This window comes from Lathyrus oleraceus, chromosome 5, assembly GCF_024323335.1.
Source record: "Lathyrus oleraceus cultivar Zhongwan6 chromosome 5, CAAS_Psat_ZW6_1.0, whole genome shotgun sequence".
Lineage (NCBI taxonomy): Eukaryota > Viridiplantae > Streptophyta > Magnoliopsida > Fabales > Fabaceae > Lathyrus > Lathyrus oleraceus.
In genome coordinates this window covers 274,499,569-274,518,253 of record NC_066583.1, presented here as the reverse complement: position 1 = coordinate 274,518,253, position 18,685 = coordinate 274,499,569, and the positions used below count along the sequence as shown (strand labels likewise).

At 35.8% G+C, this 18,685-nt stretch overlaps 1 protein-coding gene across 1 annotated transcript; it reads right to left on the bottom strand.

The window, feature by feature from the left end:
- Window positions 1-468: 468 nt before the first annotated feature.
- Window positions 469-1,440, bottom strand: LOC127080179 (uncharacterized). The gene is made up of 2 exons (XM_051020512.1): window positions 1,192-1,440; window positions 469-1,146 (listed from the first exon to the last, which is right to left on the bottom strand). Exons 1-2 carry the CDS (start codon window positions 1,438-1,440, stop codon window positions 469-471), a joined length of 927 nt encoding a protein of 308 aa, XP_050876469.1.
- Between the last annotated feature and the right edge of the window lie 17,245 nt (window positions 1,441-18,685).

The window sequence follows — 18,685 nt, the reverse complement described above, 5'->3', positions numbered from 1 at the left end:
AGACAACCTTCACAGATTTTGTCGGGCATCTTCATACTTGGTATACCGATTACCATATCTTGAGTAATCAATTGATTGAGTGATTGAAAGTTCAAATGTCCAAACCTTTAATGCCACACCCAATTGTTCTTGTGGTCAACAACTGTTTTTAGACATTGTACTTCAATCGAAATGATCATGGTCTTGAATGTCCTATTTTTCGACAAAGAATATTTCAAGACCAAATTATTCTGAGTGTCGAACAGCTCCAAGGATCCTTCTTTCATAATCACTGAGAAACCTTTTTCAACCAGTTGTCCAATACTTAGAAGATTACACTTTATTCCAAGTACATAGAGTACATCTTTGATCATAGCTTTTCCTCCATTGCTCCTTTGAATAACTATGTCGCTAGTACCTTCTGCTTGCAATGAGCTACTATCAGCAAGTATGACCTCTCTTCTTCTTCGATGAGTCAAAATCTGCTAATCAAACTTTCCGACCAGTCATGTGATTCAAGCAGCCTGAGTCGAGGAACCAGATCTTAGATTCGACATGGTCATCTGCAACAACATCCATAACAACCATATCTTCATAATCATTTGAATCTTGGCGTGCAAGGTTCAATCCATCCTCCTTGTCTTTTGTCGCTCCCTTGTCCTTATTGTACCAATAATTCTTTGCCATGTGACCCCATTTTTCACACTTATATAACTGCACACTTTTTTTCTCTTTGTCTTTCTGATAGGAGTTTCCTCTTCTTCTTTTCGGGGATTCAGAAGCCCTATCATCGACCTCGTGCTTTTGAGGATTCAACCAAGACTTCTTGCTATCAGGCTTGTGTTCTTTTCCTCTGAACTTATTGGAACTATCATGCTTCTTCCAAGCCTGATCCTGCAGTGCTTGTATCGAATCTTGAACCCCTTTCCTTTCGATGGTCCTAATCTCATGCGCCTCCACTGAACCAACCAAATCTTTCAATTTCATGGTTTCAAGATTGTTGGATTCTTGAATAGCTACGATAACGTGATCAAAGTGAAAGGTCAACGTACACATTACCTTCTCAACTATCTTCTTATCAGTTAGGGTTTCACCACAATCCTTCATGAGATGGACGAGATTCTTCACTTTCGACACATAATCTGCAATCTTTTCATCTTCTCCCATCTGCAACAATTCATGATGTCGTCACAAAGTCTGCAATTTAATGACTTTGACTTTCTCGCCTCCTTCATAGTACTTGACAAGAATATCCCATGCCTCTTTCACCGATTGAGCATGAGAACTCATGTCGAAATTCGCCAAAACTACCTCTGATTGAATGCAATATCCAGCCTTGCAATCTTTCTTCTTCGCCTCCTTGTGCATGACTCTCTGAGCATCGGTGGCGTTCTCAGCAAGCTCAGGGACGTCATTAGTAACCACTTCTTGGGTTTCATGAAAGCCGAACAAGGACTGCATCTATTTTCTATCAGATTCAATTTTTACCGTCAAGAATTGGAAGAGAATTCAAAATGCCATTCGTACCATTCATTTTCGCAGTGATTGATTAACAACTCACTATTTCGAAAACACGATCACCGACATGTGATTCTTGAAAACACTGTCGAAAATCTAATCAGAATTTTAGATATCAATTTGTTAGTGCGTGAGATACTTTTGTGAAAAGAGAGAATATAAAATAAAAATTCTATTGAATTATTATTATTATACAAATTAATTTACATATATTTGTATTAAATAAAAGTATAATAAATTAACTAACAAATCCTAAACCCTAATTATCTTCTCTTCATTTACTGCTGAATCCAGCTAACACATATTATGAAATACATAAGCATGCAGCCATAAGTAAAATCATGATTCAACATGAAATTCATATAATTTTCATATGTCATATGAAGATGACATTGATCAAATACCACATCACTTTTATTTACACATAACAATTTGGCGCGCAATATTCATATAAACAATTATTCCAATACATATTATTTTGTTACAAAGTATCCTTACCTCAACAATCTTTCTAATCAACACAACTCATGCAAAATTATTTATAGGACCTCTTCATAGGTTTAGTTTATATAAGTCTAATAAATTCGGTTACTCTTGTTTTAAAACTTGGTAAGAGTTTGATCAAGACTTTGAAAATTAAAATATTATCAAAACTTCTGAGAATTTTTGTGTTCACATTGTTTACTAGAGCCTAGAACCTCCTACTTCGTTAGTAACCATAAAATCTCCAACGATAACCTCTTATAAAAGTTGATATGGTACTCATTTTCAAATATTAAAAAATAATTTAAATATGTAAAGAGTTAAAACATCGAAATAAAGATTAATCTCTAACGTTTTGAATCTTTACGACAAAATTTAAAAGTTTTGAAAAAAAAACTACACAAAATTAGGCCAAGGTCAAACCAAAACCGAAATCTCTCTTCTTTTTTTTAAATTAATCTGATATAACAATAAATCGGTCAAATTTAAAATCAATAATGGAAATAAAATAAATGTTTAAAAAAATTTAAAATATTGAAAGTGTTATGTTGTGAAAAATGATTCGAAAAAATAAAGTATAATCAGGTTCTTGATCTGCAAGAAATCCACAAGGATAGAGAAGAAATAAGCAATAAGAACACAATGAAATTGATTATAAACTGTTATTCTTTATTTTTTCTTGGAAACAAGATTACAAGTGTTACATAGTAGCAAATAACCTCTCTCATCCTAATTAGGATTTGCGTTATGCAATGATGAGAGATTATTATGCTACTTATAAGAAAATCAACACATTAAACTAATGGGCTTTTACACACAAACACATTACACAAGCAAGCTTAAATAATCAGGCATAATAAATAGGCCCAATTCGACATGCTAATAATCCTAGCATATTTCGACTACAACATGTGAACAGACTTCGACGACATGCTAAGGTTCTGTCGAATTGTCGAACCAAGAAACTACCCTTCGATCATACTAGAGTTCGATCCAATATCTCACAAATCTCCACCTTGGAAAAATCTCTATAACATCAAGGGGAACAAATTAGCTTTCTTCATGCAACTTTATCAACTGCATACAGTGGAAAAACTTGCAACTTGGTAAAGTCTTGGTGATTATATCAGCAACGTTGTGATATGTCGAAACCTTCAGCACTTGGACTTATCCACGCTCGATTATCCCTCTGATGAAATACAGCCTCACATAGATATGTTTGGTTCACTCATGATAGGTTGAATTCTTCGGCAGTTGTTTAACACTTTGACTATCACATTTAACAGTGATAACTCGACTTTGAAGTTTCAGCTCCTTAGCAAAACCTTCAAGCCACAATGCTTCTTTCATAGCTTCAATGAGAGCGTTATATTCTGCTTCAGTGGTTAATAAGGAAAAAACCTTCAGAAGTGTTGCTTTTCAACTGATTGTTGTGCCAAACATAGGGAACACATATTCAAAAATAAAATTTCTGAAATCAATACAACCTGCATAATCAAAGTCGACATACCCTTCGATGTTTGCTTTACTATTTTCACCATATGCTCTACCATAAATCAAGACTCTATTCAGAGACCCATTTATGTACCTTAGAATCCACGTCAATGCTTTCCAGTGAGCCTTTCCAGGATTCGCCATGTACCTGCTTATAAGATTTATTGCATATGCTATGTCAGGTCTAATACAGACCATAACATACATCAAAGTACCTACTATTTTAGCATATGGGATGTTATTCATATAAGCTATTTCGACCTCAGTACTGGGACACTAATTTGTACTCAACTGGAATTGAGGATTTGTCGGAGTTACAACAGGATTTGAATTCGACATACCAAACTTGTCGAGAATCTTCTGTAGGTATGTCTCTTAAGATAAGCATAATTTTGACTGCTTTTTGTCTCTTTGTATGTCAATCCCAAGAATCTTAGATGCAACTCTTAGATCCTTCATATCGAACTCCTTATTGAGTTCAACCTTCGCCTTTATTACATCCTCAACATTTGCTTGCTATGAGAATATCATCCACACAAAGCAACAAAATAACAAATGAATTTCCAGGTTGAAATCTGAAGTAAACACAGTTTTCTAACTGACTTCTAATGAAACCTATGTGTGCCATGAACTTTCGAAACTCTTATTCCACTGTTGAGGAGATTGTTTCAGTCCATATAAAGATCTATTCAACTTGAGCACATAATCTTCCTTTCCCTTTTCTGCAAACCCTTCAGGTTGCCTCATCGGGATTGTTTCATCTAGATCTCCATACAAGAAAGCAGTATTCACATCCATTTGTTCCAATTTTAAGTCGAATTGTGCCACCATGGCAAGTAACATTTGAATGGACATGTGCTTCACAGCAGGAGAAAACACATCATTAAAGCCGACACCTTCTTTCTGAGTGAAACCCCTTACAACCAATCTTGCCTTGTATCTCTTTGACGTTACTCATTTGATTCCTTCTTTAACTTTGAAAATCCACTTACAATTGACTAACCTAACTCCAACAGGTTTCTTGATCAGTTCCCAAGTGTGGTTATTATGAAGAGACTTTATATCATCATCCATGACCATTACCCATTCAGTCTTATTTCGAGACCTCATAACTTCCTTATAGTCTCTAGGTTCTTCATCTAGAACCTCACTTATGCAGATTAAGGCATAAGCCATGAGATCTGCATACCCAGGTCTTTGAGGTGGCTAGATGACTCTTATCGGCCTATCTCTTGCCAACACGTAGTCATTGAAAATTTCCTCAACTTCCTCAGTATCTTTAGCATCTTGTGCTTCTTCTTTGACTTGATTTAGGATACACAATTCAACATCGACATGCTCCACCTCAATAGGAATGTCTTCTTGTTCCAGCTATTCTTTAGATATCTATGCAATTCGACTAACGTCATCAGTTTTCTTGAAAGCCATCTCAACTTCATTGAAAACTGCATCTCGACTGGTGATACACATCTTGCGATTTAGCTCTAGGCATCATATCCTATAAGCTTTGACTTCTTAAGGATATCCCATGAACATGCATCTCAGAGCTTTAGGTTCGATCTTGTCTTGCCTAATATGAGCATAGGTTATGCAACCAAATACTATAAATTTGTCGAGATCAGATGGATGTTCCGACCAAACTTCTTTAGGTGACTTCATATATAACACGGCCGAAGGACATCTATTTATCAGATATGTTACTGTCGAAACAACCTCTGCCCAAGACACCTTCTTTAAACTAGCACTAGTCAACATGCATCTAACTCTTTCCAAAATGGTTCGATTAAACCTTTCAGTCAAACCATTTTGTTAGGGAGTACCTGTAGTAGTTTTGCGCCTTACAATACAGAGGTTGCACAAAAACTGTCGAACGCCTTATTGAAAAATTCAAGGCCATTGTCAGTTCTCAACCTCTTGACCTTTCTGCCAGTCTGATTTTCGACTAGAGTCTTCCAACTTTTGAAGTTCTCAAAAGTTTCATCCTTAGTCTTCTAGATGAATACCCATAAATTTCTGGAATAACCATCAATTATGGATAGAAAATACATTGCTCCTGAATGTGATGGGCACCTTGCAGGCCCCCAAAAATCAGCATGGATATAATAAAGGGATCCATATGTTCTTTGTTTGTCTTTATTGAACTTCACTCTAAAATATTTTTCAAGTACGTAGGGTTAACAAAACTTCAGTTTTTCGACTTTTTCTCCACCAAGTAGATTTTGTTTCCCCAATTCGACCAGACCCTTTTCACTAACATGGCCCAATCTCATGTGCCAAATTTTTGTCTTTGACAAAGGTTTCGTGGATGAAACATCTACACAAACACTAACAACATCAGCCTCAGGGGTATACAAGCCTTGTTTCTTCATTCCTCTTAAGACTTCCTTCGACCCCTTCATGACTTTTAGAATACTTTTCTCTCCTTGGAAAACATATCCTTTCTTGTCGAATTCATCAAGAGAAATCAAATTTCTCTTCAAATCAGGTACATAATTGACTTTAGTCAACAACCTTATTGACTCAACATGGAACTTGAATCTCACAAATCCAACACCTACAATATTGCAAGCTTTATTGTTTCCAAGAAATACAGATACACCGTCTTAATCTCATAGTTCCTCGAACAAGTATTTGCTTGGAGTCATGTGCCAAGTGCAACCTGAATCCATAATCCACTCTTTCTTGAGTCGCCACGTGAAACCACAAGAACATCAGATGAGTAGAAATTATCTTGAATAATGGTTACGTTTCCATTATCCTTACCTCCATGATTTTTCAGGCGTTCAGGGCACACTTTTCTTGTACGAACCTCCTTCTTACAGTGATAACATCGAATTCCAGATGCATCACCACTATAAGACTTTTACTGACTTTTAGCCTTCTTCTTGTCAAACATGCCATCTGTCTTTGTGAATTTCTTCTTAATTGACAAGCCTTCACCAGTCGAAGATGGCTTGTGCTCCTTTATTTTGTTCAAATCCTTAGAATACGAGGCTAATTGAACTTCTTCAAAGGTCAGAGACTGTAGCGGTAAATTCATGACCATCAAGCTATGGATAAGCTTAACGTCAATAAAATCAGAGTCGCCACCGCGCTTTTATTATTTCCAAAGGAAAAGGGAAAAGTGCGAACAAAACCCAAAGATAAGAAGTGTTCAAATAAAAACTAATAAAATGTCAAAGATTACAGGTAAGGGGGTTGGTTACACAGAGGGAAGGTGTTAGCACCCAAAGTGTCATATGTATTCCTAGGGAGCCCTTTTTTATTTGTGTATGTGTTTTTGGTATAAATGATGTTTTAGAAAAATAGAGTGTGGGGATGAGAAAATAATTCATTAATTATATTTTTGTGTTTGACAAGACCTTTGGACTTGTGCCTACGTACCAACGTAAAAATGAGGGATCAAAACCTCGTAATTCGTGGTAACAATTTCAAAGTTGGTGAGTTGCTTTTAACAAAAGTTTAAATGAAAGGGGCACAAAGGGCCAAAACTTTGAATGAAGTTGTTAGTTCTTTTTGTATTTTGAAATTTTGAGTCAATATAATTAAGTTTATTTACAAATTTGATTCAAGAAAAAAATTTGAAAATCCATTAGCATAAGGCCAAAGTTTCTATTTAAAATAAGGTCTAATTTTGAAATCACAAGCAAAGAAAGTTTTTGAAAATGGGGAGATATTTTGAAATTTAAGAAGTGGAAGAAGATGAAGAGGCTATCATAAGCACAAAAATTAAAAGTTAAGAGTTGAAAAGATCTGACCAATGGGATGTAATCCAACAGACAAGAATGTCATATAGAAAATCCACTTTGCCTTTAGACTTTGAATCAAGCAGTAATCAACAAGCAATTGTCCATATCCAGACAACATGAAGAACAAGGCATCAAATAAAGATAGCCACATCCAAGCAAGAAAATCCCATAGCTAGCCGTCTTCTTTGTCTTCTTATGTATGAGATAAAATATTCCTTGATCAACTCAGAACAAAGCATCAGAAACAAGATCAAAATAACAATTAGCACCAAGAAAAAGTAGAAGATGAATTCAAATAAATCCCAAGACTTCCATCAGATGAAAGCTTGGTTCACAATAACTTGGTCTCAAAATGTTGGCATTGGCCAAGTCCTTTTTGCACAGGGAATGTTGCCTAATCCTAAGTCCAAAAGTCCAGATCTGGATCCATAGTCCACCAAATATTTTTTAGGGTTTTTGTTGTTTATTAAGTGTTTTAAGGTCCTAAGACCACAAACAAAATCAAAATGCACAAACAATATATACAATCACAAGATATGGTTCAAATGAGCAAGGTGAAAATGACATAAACATAAACAAGTTAAATGAAATGTAAATGGCAATGAATGATAAATGACTGAAATTTAAAGTGCAGAAAGTAAATTACTTAAAAGTAAAGCAATATTAACAAGAGTTAGTCAAAATTTAGTTAAGTGTTAGTGGTATTTTTTTAATTGATTAAGTCATTCTTTGGAGAACACTCAACCATCCATTCACAAGCATGGATCCTTGAACCAAGACATCTTCTATGAGAAGGAAAAAAGGTCAATTTTCCATACAATACCATGAAGGATGAGAGACTTACAATCTCACTTACTAGAATGTTATGCCTTTAGGGTCAAATTTAGGTGTATGTTAAGCAATCATAATTGTACTTATGTAGAAGTCACAACTATCTGAGGTCGGGTAATAAAAATTTAGATGTTAATGCATGTTAGAGATTTGGTATAATGAACCAAACTCCTAAAACATACCACACACTGAAAGAAAAGATCAAGAAGGATGGACCTATCTCAGTCATACTTGTATTGGTTCATCTGACACAAGGTCATTGATGTACCAAGTAGCCTTAAGACATTAGAGATTTCATTGGTCAATGAGAGGAATGGGAAAAAATAGGGATAAATATGAAGAGGGAGAGGAGTGAGAGAAACACAAATTGGTCATGGGAGGAATTTTATCAAATTAAAACCATTCATTCATTTTGGGAGATGAAATGTATATTTCATCAATCCCCTAAATTCAATGGTTTTAATCAAACAAAAGCCAAATCAAGCTTGACCAAGGCCCAAACAAATAGTCAAACATCACAAGACCACAAAAATGGCCCAATATAATGTTTACACAATTAATCAATTAAAAATCAAATTAAAAATGAATTAAAATACAATTTAATGTTGTCAAAACCTAAAATCTCTTCAAAACACCAAATAAATTGTCAAGAGATTTATCCTAGGTCAAACAAAGTCAAAGGACCTTAGACAAAAAAATTTAGGATTTTGGAAAAGTCGGAAGTATTTTTAAACAATTAAAAATATGCATAAAAACATTTAATTCATGAAAAATATCAAAATTAATCCAAAAAATATTTAAATTCAGAATATGAAAGATAAAAATATTTAAAGTTTTTTGATGAAAGTTCCATATTTTTTGGATTAAAAATGAAATTATTATGAATTAAACAAAATTAAAGGATTAAACATAAAATCGGAAATTAAAATAAAAATAGAAAAAACAAGGGCTATCAGATATCCCTCATTAATTGAGGTGGCAGATTTGATGGTCAAAACGTGCGCTCCATCATATACCACAATCAACGCGTGGTAATCAGAAGCGAAGGTCAGGATTAGAACATGGGAAAAGATCAGATGGTTCAGGACATTGCCAACACATCACCGTAGCTAGGGCTCCGGTCTTCTTCTCCGGTGGATCTCACCCCATGGAAATGAAAAACAAAGACATGGATTTAAAGAAAAAATGCTCAGGAGCTCGAATTTGGCCTCAATTTTCTCCAATTCCAAGTATATCAAAAGATACAGGGATTTGAATTTTAAGGATCATGAACTGAATTTCTTCGATTTGACCTCAAAGCAACTCAATCTTGTTGCCTACATTGGTAGGACTTCAGCCCACCAAAAATCACAAAGAATATTGAAGAATTGAGAGAGAATCGAAGACGTGAAAATTCTGGGAAATCACCTTCGAATGAGCTTCAACCTTGCTTGATCTTGCTTCCAATTGACCTTGGCTTGGCTTTAGAAGCTTGTAGGAGATGAATATGATAAAAGACAAGCTTGGACTCTTGGAGTTTCAATCTCAAAACATAATGAGATTTGAAGCTCGATTTTCAAATGAAAATCTTCAAGATTGTTCTTTAATTGTGATGGTTTGGATTGCAGGTTCAAAGCTTGGGCATCAGGTCCTTAATTCTGAGCCATGAGGGTTGTATTTATAGGCATTCCAATTCATTTCCACACACTTCCAAAATTTGCCAAATATAGCAATTTGCCTTGCATGCTTGCATGAGCGTGTGATAGACTCATAAAATGATGTATTCAAGTCCAAAATCAACAATGTGCAATGCTGAAATCATGTCATATGGCCATGCATTTGAAATTTAAAAGTGAAAGTTAAATCCATCCAAATGAACCTTTGAATAGAACCCATGCACAAGTCCTTAATTTCTTGGCCAAATGAGATGATCTTGGACTTTTTGGAAAGGTGAGATCAAGGGGAACAACTTTCATGCTGAACACTTTTCCATTTGAAGCATGGATCATGATGTATTTTAAGGTGGAAGTTTTTGCGGCAAATTCATGACCATTAAGCTATGGATAAACTTAATGTCAATAAAACCAGAGTCGCCACCATGCTTTTATTGTTTCCAAAGGAAAAGGGAAAAGTACGAACAAAACCCACAAATAAGAAGTTTCCAAATCAAAACTTATAAAATGCCAGAGATGACAGGTAAGGGGGTTGGTTACACAGAGGGAAGGTGTTAGCACCAAAAGTGTCCTAGGTACTCCTAGGGAGCCCTTTTTATGTGCGTATGTGTTTTTGGTATAAAATGGTGTTTGTAATAAATAGAGTGTTGGGGTGAGAAAATAATTCATTAATTATATTTTTGTGTTTGACAAGACCTTCAAACTTGTGCCTACGTACCAACATAAAAATGAGGGATCAAAACCTCGTAGTTTGTGGTATCAATTTCAAAGTGAGTGAGTTGCTTTTAACAAAAATTTAAGTTTAAAAGAGGCGCAAAAGGCCTAAAATAGTTTGAATGAGTGTTAGTTCTTTTTGTGTTTTTAAATTTTAAGTCAAGTATGGTTAAGTTCATTTACAAGTTTGATTAAGAAAAAAGAAGTTTAAAAAAATGCAATGGCATAAGGCCAAAGTTTCTAATTTGCAATAGTCTAAATTTAAAAATCACAAGCAAATAAGGTTTTTGAAAAGAGGGAGAGATTTGAAATTTAAGAAGTGGGAGGAGAGGAAGAGACTAATCCTAAGCAAAAATTTAAAAGTTAAAAGTTGAAAAGATCTGACCAATGGGATGCAATCCAATAGACAAGAATGTCATATAGAAACTCAATTTTCCTTTGGACTTTGAAATCAAGCAATATCAATACACAAGTAGCAAGATGAAGAGCAAGGCCTCAAATAAAGATAGTCACATCCAACCTAGCAACTTCATAGTCTTCTTCATAATCTTCCCCATGTATCAGATGACATACTCCTTGAATGGCTTAGAATAAGGCATTAGACACAGGTTCAAAGTAACATTTGCATCAAGACCATGTAGCAGATGAACTCAAAAGGGATCTCAATACTTGCATTAAATGAAAGTTCAATTCACAATGACTTGTCTTCAGAAAAGTTGGCATTGACCAAGTCCTTTTGCATAGGGAATGTTGCCTAATTCTAAGTCCAAGTCTCAGATCAAATCCAACAGTCCACACAAACATTTTTTAGAGTTTTTGTTGTTATTATGTACATCAAGGTCCTAAGACCACAAACACAAACAAAATACACAAAACAGTATATACAATCACAATATATTCACAATACATGACTCAAGTGAGCAAAGTATAAATGGCATTAGAATAAACAAGTAAAATGACATGAATAATGGCAAATGATAAAAAGGGCTTGAATTTAAAGTGCATAAGGTAAATGACTTGAAATTAAAAGTTAGTCAAATGTTAGTTGATTAGATGTTAGTATTGTTTTTACTTTTCAATTGTTTAAGTCATTCTTTGGAGAACACTCAACCCTCTATTCACAAGCATGGATCCTTGAACCAAGACATCTACCAAAGGAAGGAAAAAAAACCAAGTTTCCACACAATACCATGAAAGGGGGGAGACTTACAATCCCACTTACTAGAATGTTATGTCTTTCGGGTCAAAATTTAATGTTATGTTAAGCAATCGTAATTGGACTTATGTAGAAGTCACAACTATCTGAGGCCGAGCAATAGAATTTTTAGTGTTAATGCATGTTAGAGATATGGTATAATGAACCATACTCTTAAAATATACCACACTTAAAAAGAAAATGGAAAAAGGAGGGACCGAATCTCATCCATACTTGTGTTGGTTTATGAACCAACTAGCCTTATAATATAGAGATATCATTGGTCAATGGAATGTATGGGATAAAATGAGGTTGAAGATGAAGAGGGAGAGAAAATGAGACAAACACAAATTGGTCATGGGAGAAATTTTATCAAATTAAAATCATTCATTCATTTTGGGAGATGAAATGTACATTTCATCAATCCCCTAAATCCAATGATTTTAATCCAACAAAGTCAAATCAACCTTGACCAAGGCCCAAACACAATAGTCAAACTTCACAAGTCAATAAAAATATCTCAACACAATTAATTCACAATTATATAATTAAAAATCAATTAAAAATACATTAAATTAAATTATGTTTGATCAAAAACCTAAAACCTCTTCAAAACACCAAATAAATAGCTAAGAGATTTATCATAGGTCAAACAAGGTCAAAGGACCTTGGAGAAAAAATTTCATTATTTTTGGAAAGTCAAGAGTATTTTTAAATAATTAAAAATGTGCATAAAAACAATTAAATCATGAAAAATATTAATATTGATCCAAAAAATCATTTTAATTCAGAAAATGAAAGAGACAAATATTTGAAATTTTTTGGTGAAAGTCCCATATTTTTTGGATCAATATTAAAATTAATATGAATTAATGAAAATAAAACAATTAAAATGAAAATTCAGAAAATCAAAAATACGTGGACAATCTGATCTCCCTCATGCAGATCAAATGGTCCAAAACGCGTGTTCCATGTGGTCATCAGTCAACTGCGCAGCACGCGTGGTAATCACAACCAACGCTCAAGATTACAACCAATTGGATGGATCATGTGGTCAGAAGCTTGCCAACACATCGCCAGAGCCAGAGCTCCGGTCTTCTTCTTCGGTGAACCTCATTGGACTGGTCCACCTTCAACCATCACCAAAATGAAAAAGCAAGACATAGGTTTAAAGAAAAAATGCTCAGGAGCTCGAATTTGGCCTCAATTTTGTCTAACTCCAAGTATATAGAAAGATACAAGGAGTTGAATTTTGAGGAACATGATTTGAGTTGCTTCGATTTAACCTCTAAGCAACTCAATCTTGTTACCTACATTGGTAGGACTTTAGACAACCAAAAATAAACAAGAATAGTGGAGAAATAAGAGAGAATCGAAGAGTGGAAAAATCTGGAAAATCACCTTCAATGGAGCTTCATATTGGCACGATCTTGCTCTCAATTATGCTTGGCCTTGCTTAAGATGCTTGATGGAATGGAAATGGATCAAGGAAAGGGATGGACTCTTGGAGTTTCAATCTCAAAACAGTTAGAGATTTGAAACTCGATTTTCAAAGAAAATCTTCAAGCTTATCCTTTAATGGTGAGGGTTAGGGGTTGCTGAATCAAAGCTTGCGCATGAGGTCCTCATTTCTGAGCAATGGGACTGATATTTGCACACTTCCATTTTTGGAAAAACTTGAAAATCTCTCTTGCATGATTTCATGGGTGTGTGATAGGCCCATCAAGTGATGCACTTAGGTCCAAAATTGAGTGTAAGCCATGCTGAAATCATGTTGTCAAGCCATGCATTCATGTATGAAAAATGGAACTTCATATTATCCAAATGGTCCTTCAACTTTAACCCATGCGCAAGTCATCCATCCTTTGTCCATATGAGATGATTTTGGACTTCTCGGAAAGGTTAGATCAAGAGGAACAACTTTCATGTTGAACACTTTTTCATTTGAAGCTTGGATCATGATGAATTTTGAGGTGGAAGTTTGGAAAATCAAACATATCAAAAAAAATCTAAGTACCAAGCCATATGTTCACTTTTTACACCTCGAATAACTTTTTCTATGGGCTTCAAATGAGAAAAGTTCCTTAATCAAAGTTGTAGTTATTTCAAATTCCTTAAATTTGGTTACCAATTTGACCTCATTTGGATTTGGGATGAAGGAGTTATGCATTCTAGAAGTTCAGGAAAATCACTTGTTTAATGGTATTGGCCCAAAATGACCTATAATGTTTCCTCTTGGCATATGCATTTGCAAGTTGATTTTTCACTTCCTCTAAACATAAAAGTTGAACTAGACATCTTGAAATTGATCATGGAATTTGAATCGCTTTTATCTCATTAAAATTGAGCAAGTTATGGTCTTGGGAAGTTGACTTTCAAACTAGGGTTTAGACAAATACCATGCCCCAACGGAAACCAAGTTCTAGCCCTTCTTTAAGCAATGGTTCATCACAATCTTTCATCTTCAAGTACAAAATCTTTTCATCCGAAAAATCATACTGCACTAACTGGTAATCTTCAATTGGTTGGTGAGACAAATGGTTAGCCAAGATACTACCTTTAATAGCTTTTTGAGATCGGTATTTAATATCATACTCGGATAACAACATCTGCCACCGGGCAATTCTCCCAGTCAAAGCAGACTTCTCAAAAATGTACTTGATTGGATCCATTTTGGATATCAACCAAGTAGTATGATTCAACATATACTGGCGCAGACGCTTAGCAGCCCAAGCCAATGCGAAACATGTCTTTTCAAGCATAGAATACCGAGTCTCAGAGTAGGTGAAATTCTTACTAAGGTAGTAAATTGCATATTCTTTCTTTCCAGATTCATCTTGTTGACCAAGAACACAACCCATACTCTCATCAAGCACAGTCAAATACATGATCGGTGGTTTTCCTCTAACAGGCAGAGACATAATTGGAGGCTCGAGCATATACTCTTTGATATTATCAAACGCTTTCTGGCAATCTTTAGTCTAATCACAAGACTGATCTTTCCGAAGAAGCTTGAATATATGCGCACATGTGGTAGTTGTATACGATATAAATCTTGAGATATAGTTCAAGCGGCTGAGAAAACCTCTGACTTGCTTCTCAGTTCTGGGTGTAGGAATTTCTTATATTGCTTTGACCTTGGCAGGATCAACTTCAATGCCCTTCTCACTGACAATAAAGCCTAACAACTTACCAGAACAAACACCAAACATACACTTATTTGGATTCAAGCGGAGTTTATACTTCCTCAAACTCTAGAATAACTTAAACAAATTCTCAACATGTTCTTCTTCATCACTTGATTTGGCAATCATATCATCAACATAAACTTCAATCTCTTTATGCATCATATCATGAAAAAGAGTAGTCATAGCTCTCTCGTATGTTGCACCAACATTATTTAAACCGAAAGGCATCACTCTATAACAAAATGTTCCCCAAGGTGTAATGAATGTGGTCTTCTCCATATCCTCAAGTGCCATCTTGATATGATTATAACTGGAAAATCCGTCCATAAATGAAAATACTTTGAATTTAGTTGTATTGTCTACCAACATGTCAATGTGTGGCAGAGAAAAATCATCTTTCAGACTAAGTTTGTTCAAATCTCTATAATCAACACACGTGCGAACTTTTCCATCCTTCTTAGGAACAAATACAATATTGGCCACCCACTACGGATATTCGGAGGTTACAAGAAAACCAGCATCAATCTGCTTTTGTACCTCCTCTTTGATCTTTACTGTCATATTAGGACGAGTTCTTCTTAATTTCTGCTTGACCGACGAGCATTCTGGCTTCAACGGCAATCTATGCTCCATAATATCAGAATCCAACCTAGGCATGTCTTAATAGGACCAAGAAAACACATCAGAATAATCTCAAAGAAGATCAATCAACCCCTTATTATCCTCTGGACACAGTTGAGACCCAATCTTGACTTCCTTCACATCATCTTCAGAACCCAAGTTAACTAATTCAATCTTCTCTTCAAACGGCTCAATGTCTTTTTCCTCATGCTCAAGTAAACGAGATAATTCATCAGATACTTCTTCATCATCAGTCTCTTCCTCAGCTTCAAACACAGGGAAATCAAAGTTTGGAGAGGGAGTAGGATCATTGAATTCAATGGGTTTGAGAACCAACCTGCATAATGATTTGATATTTTGATTTTAGAGAAGTGAATTGTGACCAAATATTATGCATATGGAAGATTATTATTTATTCATGTTTTTTTGTGATTACTATTTTCATAAAAGAAAAAAGTAAAAATAAAACATCATAGATGTGGATGAATAAAATTGTATTTTATTGATGATAATAGAAATGCCCAACAATGTTCACTTCTTCCTTAGGCATATGAGAAGGATTTTTTTAAATGAAAATAAATTACTTAGAGCGATGAATAACAGTAGGAACATCAACAGCAACCGAATTGTTGCAAGTCTGGCCATGCGTCACAAATTTGGCGCAAGCTTCGTCCTCAACATCCCTGTCTTCAATCACAGCAGCTGAGTGTTGATCATTCCCATGAATGAATGCTCCACTGCGGAAACTTGGTCGCACATCTTCAGCTTTGATGTTGAACGACCCTGGTTAAAATCCCAATCCAGCCCTATTCTTGTTCTTAGCGACCTCTATCATATGACCCCACTGATCAATACTTCCAGCCTCAATAGCCTTTTGTGCATCTTTTAAGGAGGACATGGGTGCCCCAATTTTCTTTTCCTCAACAATAGACAAGGCTTAGAACGGTGTTTCAACCTCCTTCTCAGCTTCAACATATGAAAAAGATGACAAATGGCTTACCAATAGTGCCTTTTCTCCACCAACAACGACAAGCTTGTCGTTCTTCACAAATTTTAGCTTTTGGTGTAGAGTAGACGTCACAACTCCAGCTTCATGAATCCATGGTCTTCCCAATAGACAACTATAGGCCGGGTGGATATCCATTACCTGGAAAGTAATCTGGAAATCACTCGGACCTATCTTTACTGGAAGGTCCACTTCACCAATGACAGTTTTACGGGAACCGTCGAATGCTTTAACAATCACGCCATTGTATCTCATTGGGGCGCCTTGGTAAGAGAGTCTTGATAAAGTTGACTTCGGAAGCACATTCAAAGATGACCCAGTGTCAACCAATACATTGGACATAGCGTCCTCCTTGCAATTCATCGAAATATGCAACGCCAAATTGTGATTTCGGCCTTCCTTAGGAAGCTATTCATCACAAAAGCTCAGATTATTGCAAGAGGTAATATTGGCAACAATGTGGTCAAACTGATCCACAATCACATCATGCTCAATATAAGCCTGCTCGAGCACATTCTGCAATGTCTCCCTATGAGCCTTAGAGTTCATTAATAGTGGCGGCACATAGATCTTTGATGGAGTTTGGAGCAGCTGCTCCACAACATTGAACTCACTTCTTTTTATCAATTTTAACACTTTATCATCATCGTTAGCCTTCAGTTTGCTGGATTCACCATACTGACACACTGAAGTACTAACCAGATTCGTTACTGGAATCTCTGCCTTCTTACTTTCTACAACATCTTCTACCTCTTTTGGAAAAACCAGACCAAACACACGACCACTACGAGTCACCTTTGCAATATCAACAATATTCACCACAAAGTCTGCAATTAGAAGAGGAACATCTTGACCATTTTCTATCATTGTGGCATTGTATTGATAAGGCACAACTTTATCGGATGCATACGGAATAGGGCCCGCTAACTGTATAACCAACGACGATACCCGTCTATTAACATTGTTGTTGTTGCTGCTATCAAACTGGATAACTACCCGCTCAGGGGTCTTGAACACAGGCACAATTACATTCACATCATCTATATCTCTTGACTGGAAAATTTGGATAAGTCCTTCATCCATCAACCTCTAAATATCCCTCTTGACAACCATACACCCACGGGGGTTCATACTGCAAATCGCACAATCATCATGGTCATGTTCACAGTCACTGATTAAACAAAGAGTCTTATGCATTTCCACCAGAGACCTCCGAATACGTCTTACATCAAAAACTCGGAAGTTCCCCGGACATCCGTCCACCATGTTGACAGAAGCATTACTATGAGCAGGCAGAGGATTGGCTTTCACATTAGGTGCTCTATCCTCGAAGGACACCATCCTACTCTTCACAAGCTTTTTTACTTCATACTTCAACAGATAGCAGTTCTCTATGTCATAACCAGGGGCTCCCTGGTGAAAAGCATAACGAAGTTCATGTCTGAATCACCATGGAAGTGGCTCAGGAATTTGTGGAGGATTTCTGGGTTGAATGAGGTTCTTGAGAACCAAGGATGGGTATAATTCTACATACGACATAGGAATATGATCAAATGAGACCTTCTTCCTCTCAAAGCTTTGCTGGTTATTATTGTTATTGTTGTAGTTGGTTCTTTATTGCTGTTGTTGTTGACGTTTTTGTTGCTGAATTAGAACTAATTGGTTGTTGGAATTGTTGGAAAATACAGGAATCACCGATGAGACTTGATGTTGATGTTGACGAGGTTGAGAACTCTTTCTGACATGAGGCCTCCTCTGCCTCCATACTGACACTGAGTTAGTCTCTCCTTCCTTCCTCTTGGAGAAACTCCCATCATACTTCTTTCTGGTCGATGCTTCTTCCTTAGACATACATCCTTCACGGACTCCTTCTTCTAGCCTCATCCCCATATTTACCATTTCAGTAAAGTCATTGGGGGCACTTGTTAGTGGTGTTTTTTAATTTATTAAGTCATTCTTTGGAGAACACTCAACCATCCATTCACAAGCATGGATCCTTGAGCAAATACATCTTCTATGAGAAGGAAAAAAGGTCAAGTTTCCACATAATACCATGAAGGATGAGAGACTTACAATCCCACTTACTAAAATACTATGCCTTTAGGGTCAAATTTAGCTCTATGTTAAGAAATCGTAATTGGACTTATGTAGAAGTCACAACTATCTATGGTCAGGCAATAAAAATTTAGGTGTTAATGCATGTTAGAGATTTGGTATAATGAACCAAACTCCTAAAACATACTACACACTAAAAG